The sequence below is a fragment of the Sciurus carolinensis genome, chromosome 18, assembly GCF_902686445.1.
Source record: "Sciurus carolinensis chromosome 18, mSciCar1.2, whole genome shotgun sequence".
NCBI classification, from domain to species: domain Eukaryota; kingdom Metazoa; phylum Chordata; class Mammalia; order Rodentia; family Sciuridae; genus Sciurus; species Sciurus carolinensis.
Window position 1 is genome coordinate 1,053,728 of NC_062230.1, and position 23,653 is coordinate 1,077,380.

The 23,653-nt window shown below is 58.5% G+C and overlaps 1 protein-coding gene across 7 annotated transcripts in view; it reads left to right on the plus strand.

The window, feature by feature from the left end:
- Caln1 (calneuron 1) overlaps positions 1-23,653 on the plus strand; it is a 396,206-nt gene that overhangs the window by 104,118 nt on the left and 268,435 nt on the right. For 6 of the 7 annotated variants that reach the window (XM_047533188.1, XM_047533184.1, XM_047533186.1 and 3 more), the window contains exon 2: positions 13,859-13,983. In XM_047533188.1, coding sequence (XP_047389144.1) covers positions 13,866-13,983 — 118 coding nt within the window. In that variant the 5' untranslated portion in view covers positions 13,859-13,865. Of the gene's footprint in view, positions 1-9,440; positions 9,553-13,858; positions 13,984-23,653 lie in introns of those variants that run through there. The other variant, XM_047533187.1, reaches the window with a different exon arrangement.

The following is a 23,653-nucleotide window of genomic DNA, read 5'->3' on the forward strand; positions in this document are numbered from 1 at the left end:
ACCTCCACCACACCCCGCCACTTCAGTGACCATACCGAGTCACCTCCTCCACCACACCCTGCCACTTCAGTGACCATACCCAGGCCACCTCCACCACACCCCGCCACTTCAGTGACCGTACCCAGGCCACCTCCACCACACCCCGCCACTTCATGGCCATACCCAGTCACCTCCTCCACCACACCCCGCCACTTCAGTGACTGTACCCAGGCCACCTCCACCACACCCCGCCACTTCAGTGACATACCCAGTCACCTCCTCCTCCACACCCCGCCACTTCAGTGACCATACCCAGGCCACCTCCTCCTCCACACCCCGCCACTTCAGTGACCATACCCAGGCCACCTCCTCCTCCACACCCCGCCACTTCAGTGACCATACCCAGGCCACCTCCTCCACCACACCCCGCCACTTCAGTGACTGTACCCAGTCACCTCCTCCTCCACACCCCGCCACTTCAGTGACCATACCCAGGCCACCTCCACCACACCCCGCCACTTCAGTGACTGTACCCAGGCCACCTCCACCACACCCCGCCACTTCAGTGACTGTACCCAGTCACCTCCTCCTCCACACCCCGCCACTTCAGTGACCATACCCAGGCCACCTCCTCCTCCACACCCCGCCACTTCAGTGACCATACCCAGGCCACCTCCTCCACCACACCCCGCCACTTCAGTGACTGTACCCAGTCACCTCCTCCTCCACACCCCGCCACTTCAGTGACCATACCCAGGCCACCTCCACCACACCCCGCCACTTCAGTGACTGTACCCAGGCCACCTCCACCACACCCCGCCACTTCAGTGACCGTACCCAGGCCACCTCCACCACACCCCGCCACTTCAGTGACCGTACCCAGGCCACCTCCTCCTCCACACCCCGCCACTTCAGTGACCGTACCCAGGCCACCTCCTCCTCCACACCCCGCCACTTCAGTGACCATACCCAGTCACCTCCTCCTCCACACCCCGCCACTTCAGTGACCATACCCAGGCCACCTCCTCCTCCACACCCCGCCACTTCAGTGACCATACCCAGTCACCTCCTCCTCCACACCCCGCCACTTCAGTGACCATACCCAGGCCACCTCCTCCTCCACACCCCGCCACTTCAGTGACCATACCCAGGTCACCTCCTCCACCACACCCTGCCACTTCAGTGACCACTCGGTCAGTCCCCCGGGATTGATTCACTGACGGGGTCAAGGCTCTCACGACCCAGTCGTTCTCCTCTGAACCTTCCTGCACTGTCTCACATGGGAGCTCCTGGGGGACACCTCACATCCAAACCAGAACATGACTCGCTCTGGCTTCCTGTCCCGCCACGTGACCATCCTCCCCCTCTCACATCCTCCCACCGTGATGCCACCTGCCATGATGTGATAGTTACAAGACCTTCACCAGTGCTGGACAGGTGTGATTGCCATACTCTTGAACCTCCGGAATTGTGGGCCAAATAAGCATCTTTTCTTTATACACCACCTGGCCTCAGGTGTTCTGTTACAGTAACAGAAAACATGCCAAGACTGGTCATGAGGCCAGAACTCTCATGAATGGAGTTTTGTGCCCTTGGAAGCTTTCTCTGCTCTGTACCACGGGAGGCTATGGTGAGAAGACAGTCACCTGAGCTTGGAACTTGCAGAGCTGACCCTGAGTGTACTCTTCCAGCCTCCAGAACTGTGGGCAGGTCATGTTTGCTGTTTGAACTACCTGGGGTGGGTGTTCTGTTATAGCAGCTCATGTGGTCTGAGGCATTCTGATAGACAGGGCCTGGGCTCGGGCTGCCTGCTGACCCCGTAGGTGGCAGAGGAGCTCACTTCTGCCAAGGGCACCGACTGCGAAGCAGATGGTCTGCAGAGACACCAGAATGCACACCTGTCACGAGCCCGCCATCCAGGCTGCCAAGCCGAGGAGCTGACGGGAGGCAGACCCTCAACGGGCGAGGAGGACACAGTCCTGTGTGCTGAGAGCCACCGGGAAGAGGCTGCCCCTGCTGAGTGCTGCCGGGGTCCCCGTGGCAGCCCACACCCCTGTGGTTCTGAAGTCCGAGTGGCAGGAGGAGGGTCCTGCTCGGGAAAGGGAGCTGGCAGAGGGCCGCGCTGAGAGCAGAGACGGAGGACATGGCGGAGAGTGACCCCAGGGTGCAGGACGGTCCTGACCAAGGCCTCACGAGACCGAGGCGGCCTTCAAGAGAAGGGCTGCCGGAAGTGGCCGTGGTCACCCACTGAAAAGGTCAGCAGAAAGGTCAAACTGCATGTCAAGCCGGGCAGGAGGGAGCATCCCTGAACCCGAAAGTGACTGGGAGGAAATCTCCTGCCACGTTGGCAGAATCAGACACAAGAACCTAGAGCGTCCAGGGCAGGCGGGCAGAGGGGGTGCCGGCCAGCCCCAGCTCAGGACTGCGGCCCCTCGGGGTTCACACGGGAGGGGCTGGCGCTCGCACGGTCGTCGGGGTGGTACTGTGCCGCGTGCCGTCTGTCACGTGCCTCTGTGACTGTCCCCTGAGCCCGCCCACGGTCCCCACCACGTCCACCACAGGCCCCAGGTGTGATTACGACGCACTGGTAACAGCAAACTGAGAGCGGAGCCCAAGAGCTCCCCAACGCACGCGGCTGTGGCAGGGCTGCGGGCGCTCATGGGCCTCCAGCTGAGTCGGGGTGGGCACCTGCAGCTGGCTCCGGGGTCCCCTCTGAAGCTGCCTGGAGGGACGCTGTCTAGGCGGCTGTCTTGTCTTGACGCAGCCGTGTCGGGACGCCCTTGGCCAGCGTCACCCGCTGAGAAGCTCCCGATTCCCACCTGCAAACCCCGAGGCAGGATCTGCTGTTTCAAGCCAGTAGGTTCAGGGCCAGTCATCACGCGGCAAGAGCTGACTCACCTGGTCACTTCAAAGGGCGAGCTGGTAGAATCAGGAAGGTGAGCATCCCCACGCTTAGCAGCCACTGGATGCTCTCCGTGGTGTGCGGTCCAGGGGACGTCCCGTCAGTGTGCACAGACAGACCCAGGGTCCCGTCGCAGCACACTTTTGTCAGTTGTGTAAGTGTCCTCGTCCCTTGTTTTTACTATAACAGAATATCCAAAGCTGGGGACTTCACAAAGAAAAGCACTTTAGTGAGCTTGCGGTTTTGGAGGCTGAAGGGCCGAGATCAGGCGGCCCCATCTGGTTGGCTCTGGCAGTGTCGGGACGTGGCGGGTGACGGTGTGTGGCAGGAACGCGTCCCAGCGTGGTCCGTGTGAGTGGGAGGGGCCGGGCTGTTCATGTGACAGCAACTCTCAGGAACTAGTTCCCAGCAGTTGTCCCTGAAGGGGGCAGTGGTGGCCAGGCCCGACCCCACCTGCCAAGGCCTGACTGCCTCCCAGTGGTGTCACGTGGGGATCAAGATTGGGCACGTGACCCCTGGGGCACAAACCGTGTCCCAGCCACAGTGGGCACAGTAACAGACTCCCCTCTGAACTGGGAACCCCTGCACTGGGCGTGAGCCGCCCAGGGACCATGCGTGGACGTGGTGGGGACTGTGTGTGGACGTGGTGGGACCATGGGTGGACGTGGTGGGACCGTGGATGACGTGGAGGGGACCGTGGGTGGACGTGGTGGGGACTGTGGGTGGACGTGGTGGGGACCGTGGATGGACATGGTGGGACCGTGGATGACGTGGAGGGGACCGTGGGTGGACGTGGTGGGGACTGTGGGTGGACGTGGTGGGGACCGTGGATGGACGTGGTGGGACCGTGGATGACGTGGAGGGGACCGTGGGTGGACGTGGTGGGGACTGTGGGTGGACGTGGTGGGGACCGTGTGTGGGCGTGGTGGGGACCGTGGGTGGACGTGGTGGGGACCGTGGATGGACGTGGTGGGACCGTGGGTGGACGTGGTATGGACGTGGTGGGACCGTGCATGGACATGGTGGGGACCGTGGATGGACGTGGTGGGACCGTGGATGACATGGTGGGGACCGTGGGTGGACGTGGTGGGACCGTGGGTGGACGTGGTGGGACCGTGGGTGGACGTGGTATGGACGTGGTGGGGACCGTGGGTGGACGTGGTGGGACCGTGGGTGGACGTGGTATGGACGTGGTGGGACTGTGGGTGGACGTGGTGGGACCGTGGGTGGACGTGGTGGGACCGTGGATGACGTGGTGGGGACCGTGGGTGGACATGGTGGGACCGTGGATGGATGTGGTGGGACCGTGGATGACGTGGTGGGGACCGTGGGTGGATGTGGTGGGACCGTGGGTGGACGTGGTGGGGACTGTGGGTGGACGTGGTGGGGACTGTGGGTGGACGTGGTGGGGACTGTGTGTGGACATGGTGGGACTGTGGGTGGACGTGGTGGGGACTGTGGGTGGACGTGGTGGGACTGTGGGTGGACGTGGTGGGACCGTGCGTGGACATGGTGGGATTGTGTGTGGACGTGGTGGGGACTGTGGGTGGACGTGGTGGGGACTGTGGGTGGACGTGGTGGGGACTGTGGGTGGACGTGGTGGGGACTGTGGGTGGACGTGGTGGGACTGTGGGTGGACGTGGGTGTGTCCTACCCAGTGTGGAGTGAGGCATGGTGGCAGGAGCAGAGGTGAGTGTGTCTCACTGAGTTCCAGACACACCCTGTAGGGTAGCGTGTTTGCACAGCCACGTCCACACGTGGAGCTTGCAGGTGGGGGTGGGAGGTGCCGTCCACCCCGAGAGCAGGGCTGCTGGGTGGGGATGGGCCAGGGCGCCAGGCTAGCGGGTGATACGACTGAGCCTGGGTGGACAGGGTGCGTCGTGTTTGCTGAATCCTGTTGGTTTGGAGCCTCCTGCCGTCGGCGTTTCTGCCGTCTGCTGCCATTTCTGGATTCCTTTGCACGTCAGTCTGTGTCTGCCCGCCTGTCTTCTGTGCCTCTTGTCTTCCTCCCTCCCTCCTCGTTCCTTCCCTCCTCCTCCTCTGCTGAGCTCGGAGCCCAGCTCCTCCTTTCTGTCTTGACGTCTCCTCTGCTCACTCTGATTTTCTAAATCGTTTCTTATTTGTCCTAATTAGCTACACATGACAGCAGAGTGCACTTTGACACACGAGACATAATGGAGTACGACTTCTCATTCTCCTGGTTGTCCATGACATAGAATCCCACCTGGCATGGAGTCGTGTATGCACAGGAGATAATAGTGTCCAATTTATTCTGCTGTCCTTGCTACCCCATGGTCCTCACCTCCCTTCACTCCCCTCTACCTAAAGAACCTCTCTTCTTCCCTAGCCACCCCCCCCCCCGCCAGTCACTGTGTTGTGAATTAGCATCCGCATATCAGAGAAAACATTTGGCCTTTGGTTTTTTTGGGGTTGGCTTATTTCACTTAGCACGATATTCTCCAGCTCCATCCATTTTCAGGCAAATGCCAGAATTTCACTCTTCTTAAAAGCTGACTAATATTCCATTAGTGCCACATTTTCTTTATCCATTCCTCTGTTGAAGGGCACCTAGGCTGGTTCCATAGTTCAGCTATGGCGAACTGAGCTGCTGTGAACATCGATGTGGCTGTGTCACTGTAGTGTGCCGATTTTAAGTCTTTGGGTATAAACTGAGGAGGGGGATGGCTGGGTCAAACGGTGGTTCCATTCCTAGTTTTCTGAGGAATCTCCCACCACATTCCATAACGGGTGCCCCACTCTGCAGTCCCACCAGCGATGAACGACTGTGCCTTCCCCCACGTCCTCGCCAACATGTGTGGTTGCTTGTAGTTTTGGTAATTGGCACCGTGGCCCACCTGGGGTATCTGAAGCCCAGACTCCCTCTGACATTGGCTCCTGCGTTTGCATTCTTGCTTCTCAGACACGCTGCTTTCGCACGTGCTTTTTAAGGGTCTGAAGCAGGAATTGCAGCGTGTCCCCTCTCCCTGGCCTGCCGCCCTGGCTGCGGTCCGTGGCCCTGCGTTCTGAGGCTCCGTCCTCTGATGACGCGGAGCTGCTCTTGCTTACTCATTCTTGTCTGACTTGAGGTCTGTCCAGGTCTGCCGTCTGCCAGTTGGCACGCCCCGCAGGATTTGACGAGGGAGTGGAACTGTTTTGTAAGTGCTTTGCCAAATGTCCAGTGTCTAGCTGGCGTCCACCTAGGCGTCTTTGCCGGAGGAAGATGAGGTCTTCTTGTCCCCGGAACTTAGCTGTTGGACTCTGGGGGAAGACGTGGATTTCTGGGTTGTCTGAGGACTTCTGCCGCCCTGCCTTCATCAGAAGTGGTGCCTGGCCACCAGCCATCCCCACGGGTCACTCCTTTCACGGCCCGTCTCACAGACCCCGGGGTCTGCAGCTCACCACAGGTGTTCACGTAGGGTCCACATCTCAGACCCTCCCTCCTAGCCACCCCCGTGCTGGTCCCTCCAGCACACGGAAGGAGGTGGTTGGTGCTTCCCAGAGATGGAAGGGATGGTGGGATTTGACCCTGGCAATCCAATAGAGCTGGGAGGACGATTCCTGATGTCCTGGTCGGTCATCCCGAGTCCCTGAGCAGACAAGACTGCGGGTAGATGAGAATGTCTTCTCCTCTTTTACCGTCTGACTGTTATTCTGTCTGACTCTGGGGCCAGAGCACTGTGATTTATCACTTAGTTCTAACGGTGCCGGCGGAGCGGAGGCGGCTTCCACACACTGGCCTTAGTGCTTGTTATGGTTTGCACGTGAGGTGTTCCCCAGAAGCGCCCTGGTGAGACAGTGCAGGCAGGTTTGGAGGAGGAATGATTGGGTTAGGGCCTTCACCTGATCAGTGAATTAATTCCTGGTGGGGTTAACTGAGTGGTAACTGGAGGCAGGTGGGGTTGGCTGGAGGCAGCGGCTCGGGGGCGCGTGGCTATCGGGTATGTAAGTGGCATCTGGAGAGAGGAGTCCCTGCTTCCTGATCATCGTGGGAGCTGCTTCCCTCCGCCACACTCTCCCGCATGTCCAGCCTCACCTCGAGCCCCGAGGAACAGAGCCGGCCTGCTATGACTAAGGCCTCTGGAACCGCGAGCCCCCGATAAACTCTCCCTCCCCACCCAGTTGTGCTGGCCAGGTGCTTTACTCACAGCCATGGAAAGCTGACCAGGACAGGCCTCTGGGAATGTCGCGGGATCTGGCGAAGGCTGGTCTCAGTTCTCTGGCTCTTTGGCTTTCGGAGCGTGAAATGGATGCTGCCCCTCGGGTGCCTGGTCATTGGGAGCATGAGTGGCCATTGCATCTGCAGAGGACGCCTGCACCCCAGGCACTGCAGGGAGCTCAGGTGGCCACTGAGGGCACTCGGCTCCCTTTAGAAGCCCACTTCAAACGTGTTCAAAGTCTTAGGGTCTCTGAGAAAGCTCAGGGAGAGGTGAGGACGCCCATCGGCGTTTCCTTCCCCGTGTCTGTGCTCGGGAACCTTGCAGCCCAAGGGACTTTAGAGCAGCATGTCCCAGGTCGCTGGTGCAGAAGGGCCCGTGTTGTTTCTTTTTCTTAACTTTCAGTCCTTTGCAGACTTCATACGTCGGTAAAGCACAGTGAGAGAGTCTCTGAGAAGCAAAGTCAAATGGCAAGAGTGTGTCAGAATCAGGTCCACGACTGCTGGGCGGGGCCGTGGGCTGCCGTGAGGCGTCCAGGGCTTTCCACGTTTCCCTCGCTCGTGGCGACGACTGGCAGGTCTGTGGACCACACACCTAGAGTAGCACTGCTTCTGAGGCCTTGCAGAATAGTCTTTGCCCAGGAGAACCAGGTAGCAGGCCCCTTCAGCCTCGTGCGGGTCCTTGGCACTGAGGAACGCTGCGTGGATAGCTGTTGAGGTGCCGCAGAGCACACGCCTCTTCACGTGTGTGAAATGGTGTCACAGGGACCGGCGCCGGGGAGATGGGGCCAGGTGCTGTGACTTGCCATCAGCCGGCTAAGACACAGGACAGTGGATGGCGCAGGTCCCACCTGGGGCTGAAGGCCTGAGACTTGGGGCAGCTGCTGGTGAGGGCAGGAGCCCAAGTCTGAGCCCACAGGCAGGAGACCGCCGGGCTCTCCCTGCTCAGCACTTCACTCTCTTCCGGCTCCTGCTGCTGGACGGAGCCCACCACGCTGGGAAGGGCCCCTGACTCACTCAGCCTGCCCACCCAGAAACTTGCTCATCCAAATATCTGGGCACGCTGTGGCCCAGTCAAATGGACAGAGCGAGCTGTCCCTGAAGGGCACCCGTCGGAGTCAGCGTGAGTGGTCTCCCAAGGCACGTGCCGGTTCCTCCAGCTCCCCAGTGACTGGAGCTGCCTCTTGTTTTCACCTCTCAACACCTTTTCCTTGACGTGCGGTGAGCAGGCCCTCCCGGGATGCAGGGAATAAATAGCCTCCTCTTCGGCTGGTGCTCTCCTTTCCAAGAGCTGTCTTCCATTCACGTGGCTCGTGCTCGCTGGCACGGCCCAGCGCTGGAACCCGTGCCCACACCTGTCCCCGAGACTGCGGCACCCAGCCGGCTTCTCCCTGAGGTCACCCTCTGCTGGGTCCAGCCAGCACTCCTTCGTCGTAACTCAGTGTCCTTGCAACCTAAACCATCCGTGACGCCCTCTGTCCCCGCGACCTCAGCAAACCCTTATGGACGCTGCTTACAGAGCCTGGGCCTGGCACTGTCTAGCTTCCCATGCTGCGTCTTATCTGACATTTTCGGCGTTGCTAGTCAGCATTACCAACACGACACTTACAGAGGAAGAGATGAGGCTTTCACTAATAAGGGTGGAGCTCGGATCCAATCCAGACACTGATTCTGACCAGCAACTCGAGGCCCAGCAACTCGGTGTCTGGTGAGGGCCGTTCACTGCTTCCAAGATGGTGCCTCGCTGCTGTCCTCATGTGGCAGAGGGGGAGGGCTAAAGGGTGCAGCTAGTTCCCTTGGCCCTTCATAGGGGTTCTGATCCCGTTCGCGAAGGCTCCGTCCCTGGGACGCAGCCCCTCCTAGCGCTGTCACGCTGGTCCTAGGTTCCGACATATGAATTTACAGGGGCACATGGTCAAGCCATGGTACTGCCCACCGTGAGCCAGAAAGGCCAGGTGTGGGTGGACGGCCACTTAAGCGATGTTTCCCACTGAGGGAAATCGCTCTGAAAGCATCTATCATCTTTGCTCACTGCCCTCCACGTGAGGATCCATCTTTAAGTCTCAGTTTTGGGGCTTGGTTTGTCCTTGCTTCAGGGCTGTGTGTTTCTCTGTTAGCTGAGGAGAAAGTCTTCGAGTCTGGGTTTCCCCGGGCTGCTTGGAGTGTGGTCATCCTTGACTGCGGCTGCCGTTGGTAGCTTGCTTGGGGAATGCTCTCCACTCTCTTGGGACGGGACTTCACTTATCTACACGGATGGTTCAATCACACACATTTTCTTTCCCGTGAGACTGGGCGTTTGGGCTGCAGAGCCTGAGTGAGCTGCACGTGTGCCTTCTGTGTGAGCTGCTTTTTCTCAGAAGGAGTCGTTGGCATATCAGGTGGGATTCGGCTGAGACCCCTTTCCCAGCACAGCACTCAGCCTGCAATCTGCGGCTGACGTGGGGGTTGGATACGTTCTCCTGAGGAAAGCTTTATTGCTTTGGCTGTAAAGATTTGTTCCGTGGATCCCAGGCTTCAGGTACGTGGGAGGAAGGTGTTGCTGGGGACACGTAGGGAGCGCTGAGGAAGGGCCGCTCCTGGTGGGTGGGAGGATCACTCTAGGTCCTGCACAGACCTCAGTGGGTCTTAACCGATGGGCAGTCGGCAGGCGTCTCCCAGGGTAAGAGAGATGACAAGGTTAGGATCACAGCTGGCAGGGTACCTGGAGAGGGGTCAGGGCTGAGGGCAAAGCTAAGGCCCCACGGGAGGCATCGGCCAAGTGACCTTCTCACTGCTGGCTGTTGATATCAGCCCCTGCTCAAGTGACCATGGCCCCTCCCCAGGCGGTCAGGATTGACCTCTCTTCTCCACAGTCCTAGTTCGTACCTGCGATTTCCCTTTAATCCTGTTTGGTCTGAGAGTTAACCTGAACGGAAGAGTCGAAGCATCTTCCAGAGAGGGGATCTCGCCTTTGTTTATGTGCAAGAGTAGGTTTGGAGCCGCAGATGTGCCCTTTACCCTTGCCAAGCTTGAGTCCTTCGCGGCCAGCACCCTGCTGTGGTGGCTGCCTGTGGACAGAGCCGGGAGGCTGGGAGACTGACAGGTGGTTCCTGCCTCAGCCCTGGGCCTCTCTTACTCTGGGGACCCGAAGCACTTGGGGGAATTGCCCCAGCTGTCATGATGGGTGAAAGCTGCCTCTGACAGAAATGGAGAAATCAGGAAGTGCGGCCTATTTTGTAGGAAGAAAATCAATTCGTCTTTAGACATCTTGAGTTTGGAGTGAGGGCTTGACATCTGGGTGGACGTGGCTGGTGCTCATCTGAGGCTGCCAGGTCGAAATGACCATCAGGACGCTGTTGTTCTGGAACTCGCTCTTCAGGAGCTGGCTCTGTGCTCTCGGTCCAGCCCCTCACCTTGAGGACTTTCACAGGGGATCCTTCAGGAAGCAGCTCGCAGCCCAGTGGGCCAAGCAGTGTGTCTTGGGCTGGAGGGAGCGGGAGAAGTGGAGTCCTGCTTAGTGGTGTGCAGGGAAGAGGCGATGGGAGCCTGGTCCTCTGGCCCGGCCAGCGCCAGCACGCCCTGATGAGGAGAGGTGGCTCTCATCTGGATTTTTCTAAGGAGTGTGGGTTGAAGGACAGCGAGGTCTGGGTGCTCTGGTCATCCTCAGAGATGGGCATTCTGTCTCTCTTTCCCTATATGTTTACACCTTGTCACTCAGGAAGGCTCAGAGGCTTGCAGCTCACTGCAAGCTCAGTGTAGATGCAGGCTCACAGTAGATGCAGGCTCACTAAGATGCAAGCTCACAGTAGGTGCAAGCTCACTAAGATGCGAACTCACAGTAGATGCAAGCTCACAGTAGATGTGAGCTCACAGTAGATGCAGGCTCACAGTAGATGCAAGCTCACTAAGATGCAAGTTCACAGAAGATGCGAGCTCAAAGTAGATGGAGGCTCACTAAGATGCAAGCTCTTAGTAGATACAAGCTCATAGTAGATGTGAGCTCACAGTAGATGCGAGCTAACAGTAGATGCAAAATCACTAAGATGCGAGCTCACAGTGGATGCGAGCTCACAGTAGATGTGAGCTCAAACTAGATGCGAGCTCACAGTAGATGCAGGCTCACTAAGATGCAAGCTCACAGTAGATGTGAGCTCACAGTAGAGGTGAGCTCACAGTAGATGCGAGCTCACAGTAGATGCAGGCTCACTAAGATGCAAGCTCACAGTAGATGCAAACTCACTAAGATGCAAGCTCACGTAGATGTGAGCTCACAGTAGATGTAAACTCACTAAGATGCAAGCTCACAGTAGATGCAAGCTCACAGTAGATGCAGGCTCACTAAGATGCAAGCTCACAGTAGATGTGAGCTCACAGTAGATGAGAGCTCACAGTAGATGCAAACTCACTAAGATGCAGGCTCACTAAGATGCGAGCTTGCAGTAGATGTGAGCTCACAGTAGATGCAAGCTCACAGTAGATCTGAGTTCACAGTAGATGCAGGCTCACAGTAGATGCAAGCTCACTAAGATGCAAGTTCACAGTAGACATGAGCTCACAGTAGATGGAGGCTCACTAAGATGCAAGCTCACAGTAGATACAAGCTCATAGTAGATGTGAGCTCACAGTAGATGCAAACTCACAGTAGATGCAAGCTCACTAAGATGCGAGCTTGCAGTAGATGTGAGCTCACAGTAGATGCAAGCTCACAGTAGATGTGAGCTCACAGTAGATGCAGGCTCACAGTAGATGCAAGCTCACTAAGATGCAAGTTCACAGTAGACATGAGCTCACAGTAGATGGAGGCTCACTAAAATGCAAGCTCACAGTAGATGTGAGCTCACAGTAGACGCAAACTCACTAAGATGCAAGCTCACAGTGGATGCAAGCTCACTAAGATGCGAGCTCACAGTAGATGCAGGCTCACTAATATGCAAGCTCACAGTAGATGTGAGCTCACAGTAGATGCAGGCTCACAGTAGATGCAAGCTCACTAAGATGCAAGCTCACAGTAGATGTGAGCTCACAGTAGACGCAAACTCACTAAGATGCAAGCTCACAGTAGATGCAAGCTCACAGTAGATGTGAGCTCACAGTAGATGCAGGCTCACAGTAGATGTGAGCTCACAGTAGATGCAGGCTCACAGTAGATGCAAGCTCACTAAGATGCAAGCTCACAGTAGATGTGAGCTCACAGTAGACGCAAACTCACTAAGATGCAAGCTCACAGTAGATGCGAGCTCACAGTAGACACAAACTCACTAAGATGCAAGCTCACAGTAGATGTAAGCTCACAGTAGATGTGAGCTCAGTAGATGCAGGCTCACTAAGATGCAAGCTCACAGTAGATGTGAGCTCATGGTAGATGCGAGCTCACAGTAGATGCAAACTCACTAAGATGCAAGCTCACAGTAGATGCAGGCTCACTAAGATGCAAGCTCACAGTAGATGTGAGCTCACGGTAGATGCGAGCTCACAGTAGATGCAAACTCACTAAGATGCAAGCTCACAGTAGATGGAGGCTCACTAAGATGCAAGCTCACAGTAGATGCAAGCTCACTAAGATGCAAGCTCACAGTAAATGTAAACTCACTAAGATGCAAACTCATAGTTATGCAAGCTCAATAAGATGCAAGCTCACTGCAGGCTCACTGTAGATGCAAGGCAACTGTAGAGCAGACTGTAGTGCCAAAAGGGCCATTGTGGGTGACTTGTCTGGAATGTCAGTTGTGTGTGGGGTCAGCTCAGAACCTGGCAGAGAGGCTGAGCCTCTGGTTGAGTGAGGGAGTGGCAGGCACTCAGCCCTGGTGTGCCTCAACTCACCTCAAGCTCTGCTGGGGAGCTGTTCCTGGCCTTTCCCTGCAGTCGTCTGCCTGTGCTTCCTGCCTGTTGGCCCTGGTCCTGCTCAGAGGTCTAACGCTCTTGCTGCCTTTTCTTGATGGGAGGCGGATCCTGCATGTTTGGTGACTCCTTCACCAAAACAGAGGGTGTCCCTGGCAGGCTGAGAGGGAGGGAGCCCTGCACTGGAGGACCCCTGCATAGGCTTTCTCCTTTCTGGTCTTGGTGGGCTCTTCCATCCTCCTTACTGCCCCTCTGGCCTCCCCTTTGCCTTGGCAGAGCCTTGTGCCTGCCTCACATGACGCGAGCTTCCAGTCCCTGGGTCACCTCCAGGGCAGGAGCTGTCCTGGAAGGCGAGTTAGTGGGCGAGGGTGCTCTGGCCTCCTGTGGGCGTGCCGGGGACCCCTCTAGGTGCCACTTCCCTTCAGGCTGCAGGTGTGATTGGCATCTCAGAGTGCATGTGCATGTGCAGGAGCTGCTCAGGGGGTGTGGGCCGCTCAGTCAGGCTGCGTGCAGCCGCTGAGGGGCAGACCCTGGTGCTGGTGTGAGTGGCACCTGCATTTCCTCCCTGTGGTGAGTGGGAAGGGATGGACACCTGCCTTCCCCAGGAAGAGTGAGACTCTGGGATGGCCACAGGGCCGGAACCCGGGGTCCAGCGGTCCTTCTCCCGGAGCAGGGATGAGGCGCCCTCAGGCCAAGCGAAGGAGCAGCTCCCCTTAGTGTCTTCAGCCTGGTTGACGGTGGCCTGGAGAGTCGGGTGTAGACAGATGATGTGGTCCACCTTCGAAACCGACAGGGAACGCGAAGGAAGACCTGAGAGGAAGGAGACCGTAGAGCCCAAGATCCCTGGGGGCTGTGCAGGCCCTGGGGACACGCTGACTTTCCCTCTGAAGGTGCTGTTGTTATTTCAGAGACAACACTGGACGACCGAAGGTTGGTGGTTCTTAAGGAAGGACAGGAGGACCCAGCGAGTGACCCTGTGCCTCTTCTCTGCCCCTTCTCTCGAGCAGGGAGAAGATGCCGTTCCACCACGTGACGGCCGGCTTGCTGTACAAGGGCAATTACCTCAACCGGTCCCTCTCTGCGGGCAGTGACAGTGAGCAGCTGGCCAACATCTCTGTGGAGGAGCTTGATGGTAAGGAGCCCTGGTGGGCGCTTGGGCAACCAGGGAGGCCTCTGCGGCCACTGGGAGGCCATGGTGGGAGAGCTTGGGGCCCTGGCCATGGTGGCTGGGGCAGACCATGGTGCAGGGGAGAAGCTCAGACCTGCTTTTGCCTAAACGACCTCTGGTGTGTGGGGACGTTGGAGCTGGACACCTGCGGGGTGTATTCTGGTTTACCTGGCGGCTGCTGGAGAGAAGTGAGGTCCAGCCTGCCCTCCTCCTCACCCGTGGGATCACCTGGCCCTGTCGTTACTGTGGACTCCAGCTGCAGGGGAGGGTCCAGCCCCGTCAGTGGCCATCTCTTGACATGGGGCCCCAGTGCCTGGGACACTGCCCAGAGGGGACTCATCCAGAAGCCCTGCCCAGGACAGGACTGGAGAGTGGTCATCTTAACCATGTCTGCAGTAACACCGGGCAGCCACGACCATCCAGGATGTGGGTTGGGGTGGGAGCAAACCTGGGAATGTGGGCACCAGGTGCATTCTGGGAGAGCGTCCCATTGCATCCTGGGTAAACCAACCCCCTCAATAAGAAATAAAATTAAAACAAAGGAGAGAGAGTCCCCCGAAACCTGGAGGATCAGGTCGATTGAGCAGAAGCCTCTGCCAAGGCCACACCAGGGCTGGCTCCCGGTGCTTCTGACGCTCCGCTCCCTGCAGCGCCGCCTCTCGGGGGCAGTCGGGTCACCTACTCTCCTGTGCTGTGAGCGCGTGGTCCGCAGCCCTGTGCTCGTGTGTAGCTGGAGAGCGTGTTTCTCACTGGGGTTCCCTGAAGGGGTGCGTCCTCCCCTCTTGCTGCTGTTTGCATCTCCCTCGTGGCTTGCTCATTTTCTTGGATGAGCAGCGAGGCCGCAGAGGCCGCAGTCCTGTGGGCGGGATCCCAGGAGCAAGTAGGAGACATGGGAGAAGCCGGAGGGTGCGAATGGACCAGGCTTCGTGGGAAGCAGCTGCTCTCCACAGCTGGACAGCGCTGTTGGCCTGAGAGGAGAGTGGGGCCCTCGGGTGGCCGGAGCATGTGCAGGTCCAGGATGCAAGCAGAGAGCAGGCCCTGCCTCCTCCTGGGCCCAGAGGGTGGAGTGGTGCTTGGGTGGCATCATGGCCCATCTGGGCTGTCCCAACAAGTCACCAGAGCCTGGGCGGCTTGTGAGCCACAGGGGGCATTGCCCACAGTCCTGGACCCTGGAGGCACAAGATCGAGCAGATTTGGTGTCTGGCAAGGGCCTCTTGCTGGTTCACAGATGGACTCTGTTCTCACTGGCAGAAGGGCCAGGCGCTCCCTGGGCCTTGTGTGTAAGGGCACTGACCCATTCCTGGGGGCTCTGCCCGCCTGGTCACCTTCCAGAGGCCCCTGACATCATCATATTGGTGACCAGGTTTCCACTGGGAGTGGGGACAGACCCTCAGGCCCCACAGGCGTTGGCAGGTGGGAAGCGAGAGGCCTTTCCCCACCTGGGGGGCAGTGCCCAGAGTGGAGACCAGGAGGCACCTGGGTGTGGGGCTTTCCTTGTTTTGATTTGAATAGATCCTGCTGGTCAGTTGCTGGCAGGAGGGACGAGGAACGTCCCTGCAGGATCTGCCGAGCAGCCCTGGCGTCTGAACAGGCCGGGTGGCGCTCAAGGAGGTGGGGATCTCCGCGAGTCTCCAGGGCCAGCTCCTCCCTCCACCTTCACCCTGAGCTCTCGGCAGCTGATTTCTGGGAGACTTCTCTGAGCAGAGCTTCCTCGGTGTGAAGCTGGGCTCTCGAGGTGACTGAGGTCCCCAGAGGGTCGCCTCACAGGAGGACTACAGGCTGGATTTGGCCTTCTGGCCAGGTGTGGGCCTGGCTGAAATGCCCCCAGGTTCTTGGGCGAGTAGAGTGCCCAGGCCGGCCTGTCCAACAGGTAGGGGCAGTTAGTGGACCCCTCGGCAGGTGCACGATGCGGGGAGGGGACCCTGCAGACCCAGGCTGGGTCCCTGATTGAGGGTCGCCTGCGCTCTGGTTCTTGAGGCCGGCTGTGAGGAGGATGTTTGTCCTTCAGGAGGGCGATCGGCTCTCGGCCTGGAGAAGGGCCATTTATCTTCTGACGGAAGATTCACTCTCCTTACTTATTTATTTTTCTGCCAAGGTGAACACTGAGTTATGACGCCTCCTGCTTTTCTTTTTTACAAGCATCTTGGGGCTCCGACAGGACAGTGCAGATGTGTTCTGAGTTCAGAGCAGGCAGAGTCTGACTCCAGCTGGCCCGAGTCAGTCCGATGGCCTTCTGTGGACCAGAACTTGGGGAAACCAGTTTCCAAGATTTCAGTCCAGCCTCCTGAGGATCTGCCGCTTGGGCCACTCCTGTCTCTCAGAGGACAGGTGGTGTGGCACAGGACCTAACGAGCTGGATGCCAGTGGACACCTGCCACCCTGGGCGTGGATGTCCATTGACACTGTGCTCACACACTGCCCACCTCCCACACTACAGCTGCAGCCTCCTGCTTGCAGACGGCCCCAGGGGCGGTTTCCCACCTGGTTCCTCATCAGTGATGGATGCAGGGACCGAAGGCATTCGTGATGAGTGGTTACCCTAGAATACAAGCCATCTCTAGCTGCAATTCACTCCTGCCAAATTTCTCTTTCTTTAAACAAAGCTCAGAATAATGCAAAGCTGAACAAAGTTGGTCAGATTGGAGTTGAAAATCTCCCAACCCAACAAACCTCACAAGGATGGGCTGATGGAGACATTCATGCGTTCATTCCTATTCATTAGCCCATTTTCTGTTACTATGATGAAATACCTGAGGCTGGGACTTTATAAAGAAGAGAGGTTGATTTAGCTCTCGGTTGTGGAGGATTCCAGAACATAGTGCTGGCAGCAGTTTAGTTCTAGTGAGGACCTCATGGGGGTGCCATCAGAGCAGGCGCACGTGGAGAGGAGAGGTCGTGATGTGATGGGAAGCAGGTGTCGGACGGGAAGGGCACCATTCCCGCTCTTTGGAACAATCCGCCCTCAAGAGCGAGCCAGGGTCCCAGGAGAGTGGCATCAGTTCTTTCCAAGGGCAGTGGCCTCTGTGACCCAGTGACTGGCTACTGGGCTCTGCCTCCTAAGGGTCCCCCCTTCTCAGGTGAGCACACGGGAACCCAGGCTCCCAGGCTCCGTATCGGGGCAACCTCTGCAGTTCCGCTTGCTGCTCACTCATCCGAAGGAGGGACGTCCAGTAAGCGAGACCCGCGCTGCCTGTGCCCAGGAGCTCATGGTCCACCTGGGAGTTCACGTAGGCGTGAGACCTGTCCGTGGGGTCTTGAACCTCTGGAAGTGCAGCGCGTGGGGCTTTATGAGACGTGTGGTCATGTTTTAAAAGATGGCTTCCTCCCTGCTCTCCATGCACGCATGTGCAGTACTGCCTTGTTAAATTCACTCTGCCCAGAGTTCGTTTCTACCCGTAAGCGTCCCGCCCCACGTCGGGGCCTGTCCTGCTCCTGGGGGAGGCTGGGCTGTCCTGGGGGAGGCTGGGTTAGCTCCTAGTCCATTTTGCCATTTGCTCTGTCCATTTGTGTCCTCCCAGGCCTGGGTGAAACCCCGGTGGGCCCTGGGCTGAGGGGGGTTGGCGCACGTGGCATCTCCACTGTCTGGAGGAGGGTCACCTCCTGCCCGGCCGCTGGGTGGGACTGGGTCTTGGGGGCCCCACTGCTCCTATGTCATGGGGTCATCTGTCCCTTCAGTCTTCCCCGCCCCTTCTCTCCTTCCTGTTCCCACCAGATCCACGGTCAGTCACCCCGGACGGTCTGGTTCTCTGGCCCCTGGCCAGCCAGGGTGGCACAGCCCGCCTTGTGCCCTTCCTTGGTGCTGCTTCCCTGGTGGCTGTGCAGGTGGCTCCTGTTGGGTAGCAGGTTGCCCTGGGGACAGTTGCTCTGAGGAGGAGGTGGGCGTCTCCTGGGGGCTGGGGGTGGAACACCGCGTCTGCTGCCGTTTCCGGGGTGGCCTCAGGGCAGGCTCTGGCCATCTCCAGGGCGGTTCTGAGGACCTGCTCCTGCACGCGTGGGGATTTTACCTGGGGTCCGGGCGTGGCCTGTGCAGCCTGGGGCCCCGGCTGCCCGAGGTCCTCCCCGCGCCTGTCCCGTGGTGCTGTCAGCGCTCCCTGGCTTTCGAGACCCTGACTGGTGTCCGGGTCAGCGGCTGGCCCCCCCCACCCGCCGTTTCCACATGCGCTGTGGACTCTGGTCCTCGGCCTGCTCCCACCTGGCCGGCATCCCGGGGAAGGGAGACTGCTGATGGCCTGGCCCACCTCCGTCCTCCCTCCTGCGTCGGGAGGGTGTGCAGGTCCAGTGCAGCTGTCCTGTGGGCTCCGGGCTCCAGGGGTCCCTCGTGGACGGGTTTCACTTGTTCTCTGCGGTGGCCCCTCCTCGCAGCGCCCCACAGGAGGCTCCCTGACCCCGTCCCTCTCACCACCTCTCCTACGCCCACCCCAGAGGCTGCCTGCAGACCCTGCCTCTCCTCTAACCTCAGGCTGTTGTCTGGGGCCAGGTCCCTGCTGCCCAGACACCCGTGTCCCTCGGAGTTGACCCTGAATCTCAGCTGTGACGCTGGCCCCATGTCAGGCCGGGTCACTGGAGGCTGGTCCTTAGACGCAGACTGTGAGGTCACACCTGTTTGCAGCACTTATTCTTTACACGTGCGTGTGGGAAACACACCCGCCTTCTCCAATCAGCTGAGCTGCAGAGGCCTTGGACACACAGCGAAGAGCGTGAACACGTAACGTGTATCTATGTGTCCTGCGTAGACACCTGCAGGACCGTAGACACACGTGCCGCACGTGGGTCTGTGATCGCGTGTAGACACTCGCAGGACCGTAGACACACGTGCCGCACGTGGGTCTGTGATCGCGTGTAGACACTCGCAGGACCGTAGACACACGTGCTGCACGTGGATCTGTGATCACATGTTCTTCAGCTGTTCTTCTTGCCGGGCTCACTCTCTCCCTTTCTCAGGACTCACACGCGTGTACTTTCCCAGTTCTAGAATGTTCCCTTATGGCTTATGGTCTTGGAGGAGGCGTGGAGGTGGCGGGCCCTCTCAGGGTGGTCCTGTGTTGTGACTCACGCGTCCTATTCTGGGCACGTCCGTCGGTATGTATGACAGGCGTCCCGCACGCTGCTGTGGAGACTGTTCTGGTGTCTTCCTCTGGAGAAGGTGGATTTCTGTTCTGGCAAGGAAGCAAATGCCTGGTGCTCCGCCATCTTTCCTGCTCCTCCGCCTTCTCCACTCTGAGTGCCGGGAAGACCTGAAGCCCTGGAGTCTCGTCCCTGAGGCTGCACAGCCACAGTCAGAGCCGAGGTCCCTGCTCTGTGTGGAAGCTCTTCACAGGACCCGGGAACCAGTAGGCCCGTCAGGCAGGTGCTGTTTTTTAACCCTGACTCTCTGAGGTGAGGCTCCAGAGCCTGGCGACCTTGTCCAAGGTCACACAGCAGCATCTGTTGGAACTGGGATCCACAGTGTCCCCTGGCCTCTGAGCCCAGGCTTTTCTGCCTGGTGTTCTGTTTCCTGCTTCCTGCTGGACAGGCCTCTGGACCCACTTCTGCTTCCTGCCCCAACACGCCCGCACACGGCCACTCTGACATGGGCGAGAACTGGCAGGTGGAGCCCATGTCCACTGGGTGGGAGGCATTTTTAAAGCACAGAGGTGCACTGTAGGGGAGGGAGGTGGCACGGGCCAGCCCTGGGGACGCGCCTGGGGGCCAGCGCCAGGCCACCCACCCACCCCATCCACCTGGGCCTCCTGTGTTTTCTGATTCTCCTCCACCTCTGCTGGTGGTGCAGGGCCCCAGAGGCATGCCCACTGGCCTTTCTGGGGACGCTTCCCTCTGACAGCCCCTGGAGAGAGGGCTTTAGAGAGGCAGAAACATTCCAGTCATAAGAAGAGAAGCTCAGGGCTCTGGAGGAGGGTGGGGGCTCCGTTCTGTCCTCCAGAGGAGGCAGTACGACCTCCACAGGGAGCCTCTGCATCGTCCCCGAGGGGGAGCGCAGGGGACGCGCTGGCTCCAGCTGGGCACCAGCCTCGTGCCGGCCTCTTGTCTCCGGGAACCTTCCTCCTGGACCTGGCCCGCCTTCCAGCCTTGGAGAGGCGTGAAGCTTTGTAGCGTGTGAGGGAGGATTTCTCTGACGGCGTCCGCCTTCAAGGTCCACTGCTCAGAGGGCCAGTGCCCGAGACTCTGGGGCTTCCCCGCGTCGGGTTCTGAGAACGTGGTTGGGAGCAGTGGCCAGGAAGGGAACCTGCCCAGCTTCTTCCTCCCGGTTCCACTTTGTTCGTCTGTGATTGATATTCTGCCTGCGTCCAAAAGTGATGGAGACGCCCGACATGAAAGGGAAGAACAAAGGCTGCCAGACAGAAATAGAAATCCACACACAAAGGAGACAGAGAGGTGACATCCGCCTACACTAATGCCTCACCGTGAATGAGCATCAGATTTAGCTCCAAGCTTCCCATTGGTTGAGGCCAAAAGGTAAACAGGGATTACCTTATTCTAAAGATAGCCTTAAAGGGTCCGAGGAAGAACAGTTTTCTCAACAGTGTTTAGCCTTTCACCCATAATCAAGATGCCAACCATCTAAGTATTTTGGATTATTGTTTCAGATACACTGATGGCATTCACCATATCTTCCTCTCAAATTTCTGAGGATTATTTAAAAACACATTTCTTCCTAAAAGTGACTTGATAGAGGCAAATCTCAATAAGGGACAAAAATGTTCACATCAGAATTTCTAGCTGCGGAGAGCTGAGGGTAGCTTTCTGTCACATGGTTCTAAGTATCTCCTATTTCTTTGGTTCTTATTTCTAAGAAAGTGCTTCAGATAGCAGGCAGAGATGAGATCTTGGTTTGTTAGTCAGTTTTCTGTTACTGTAATGAAATAGCTGAGATAATCAACTATTAAAAAGAAAAAGGTTTGTTTTGGCTCATGGTTGCAGAGGTCTGAGTCTACCACTAGCCCTGACTTTGGGCCTGTAGTGAGACAGCACATCATGGCACTGACTGTGTAGTGCAGCTAACAGCTCACCTCATGGTGGCTGGGAAGCTAAATGGAGAGAGGAAGAGGCCAATATCCCACAATCCCATTGTGTGTACGGCCCCGATGACCAGCAGCTGCCCCTGGCCCACCTCTTGCATGTTTCTGCCACTGCCTGAAGGAAGCAGGCTGAGACCCAGTCCTCATCACCTGGACCTGTGGGAGAAGGCGAGGTTCACACTGCAGCTCCTGGAAGGAGGACACAGGGGCAGGCGGCATAGGGCCTGGCCTTGACGTGGACACTGCAGAGCAGGAGTATGACCTGGATGCTGTTGCTTGGAACAGAAGTGCCTCCCGACCTGTCCGCTGGTGATTCGGCCCCGTGTGCTTCTCCAGCTGACGGAAGGGTCCCCCTGGTGTGTACTGTGGGGCGTTTCCACCGGACGCTGCAGAGGGCTCGCCAGTCCCCACGTCGCCATGTCGACTCCACTGGTGCTGAGCTGCTTCTCCTGGTGGCACTTGGGCAGCAGTCGTTTCCTGGACGACTCGGGTGATGCTGGCCCTGCTCCTGCCCCGTCACGCTGCCGTCAGGGGCATTTGATCCCTGCTGCAGCTCATTTCAAAGCATGGGAGGGTTGGGACCCGCTGGCTCAGGGACAGCCCTCCCGTCAGGATATCACGCCCTTCCTCGGATCCCAGCAGGAAGAGCAGGAGTTTCATCTGGACTGTGTGGCTCGGTGGCGACTCAACACACTACAACCTGCTGGTTTACACAGCTGGACTCTCCTCCCTCCCAGGTCCGGGAATCAGGAGCCTAGAGGTTTCCGCCGGCCCTGCTGGACCACGGCATCTGCAGGCTTGATCCGGTGGGGGATCCACGTCCACACTCAGTGGCTGCTGGCTGGCATCCTCAGTCCCCTGCATGAGGGCTCCTCCAGAGGGTGCTGGGTGGCTTCAGGGCATGGGATTTGGCTTTCCCTCTGAAAAGGGGCCTTGGGTGCCATGTCTCGGATGTCACAGTGTCCCCTCTGCCAGTCTCTTCATTGAACGTGAGTCACTAAGTGCAGCTCACTTTGGAACCAGTGCCTTTGAAAGACATCAGGGAGTCAGCAGGTCTATTTTAAACCAGCAGAAGCTCTGCACCCCAGCTTGGCAATGACTCGAGTGACAGCTCGTGACAGGTCACGGGGTGTCACAGAAAACCCTGAGATCACGCTTGGCGCTTCTTATTCAGGGAGAAAGAGACCAGTTACCCAACTCGAAGTCGACGCCTGTGTGGTTGGGGACACAGGGGCTCTGAGCCCCCCATACCCGGGCTCGGGGCACAGGCACACCACGCAGCTGCTGCAGGTGGCAGTGGGCGCCTCCCCGCTGCCCTTTCTTCTGAGGTGACCGTTTTCATCTGGACAGAGCGGTGTCCAGCATGGAGACCACTGCCTGGTTTCCTGGAGAGCTGGGTGCTGTGTGAGCTGGCTCGGGCTGAGGACAGCTCTGCCCACGGCCACTCCCTGGCCCTTCCTCCCCTCGCTCTTGGAGTGGGCTGTCACTCACCGCTGACACTGGAGAGAAGGCCAAGTGCCCAGGCGACAGCGGAGCTCGGCACAGAGAGAAACTGGTCTCCCTCTGCTGGCTTGTCACTCGAGCTGACCTTAGGCCGCGGAACAGCAGTGGGTGACTTCCCACCTCTGAACCTAGGGCTCACGTCAGGCTTCCTTCTAGAACATTCTGCGTATTGCACTTGAAGAGGAGGCGGTGTAGATTCAGGTCCAGAGGTGGAGCTGCAATCCAGAGGCATCACAACGTTTGTCTTTTTCTGCACATGCATGTGTGTGCATGCACATGCACACACACACACGCACTGTTTTGAATTCAACTGTTGACATGTGAAAGGAAGCAGTTTGCCAAGGCCAGAGGAGTATCGCTGGCAGGGAAGGCCAGGTGGCATGGTCCTTGAGGCCCCAGGAGGACATTGACTCTGGGGCACTGGTCTCGTCTCGATGGCAGTGTCTGAGGATGTCATGCTGTCCCCAGGCTCGCGGCAGTTGACAGGTGAACTCTAGGTCCTCTGATAAGAGTGCCTCAGAGAGAGCTAATTGCTCCTGGTGAGTCATCCATCACGAGTCGAGTGGGAGAGCGGTGGCAGGAGAGCCGCTGACATGTGGCACCAGTGTCAGGTGACCTCCTCAGGGCTGGAGAGGTCGGTTCCCTCGCCTCCGCAGTGCGGGAGCGGGACAGTCCATGGAGCAGCCCTGAGTCCCTGCTGTGAATCCGGCATGTCCCGCGTACCCACGTGGCAACGCGGTGGCCGGTACCATTACTGTTACAGATTTTATGAATATGTCATCAGGATGGGACACCTGCAGGGGTTGTCCTCCCCACGGTGGGCTGGGTAGCAGCTCCGTGGAGGACACAGGGAGCCCTGGCCGGTGTCCTGCGCCTCTGTCCTCTCAGGGCAGGCCCCTGCAGGCGTTAGCACCCAGCTGAGAGCGTACTGCACGTGCTTCCAGGTCTTGGCACCAAGCCTGTGGCACGTCATGCCTACTCCCCTACCCGCATGGGTTGGGACGCAAGAGTCTAAATGGCCAAGAAAGCAGAGGGAAGGAGACCCGGTGACATGGGCGCCCCCACCCGGGCCGTCCTGAGAGTGAGGACCAGGATCCCGGGACCTGGCTCTGAGG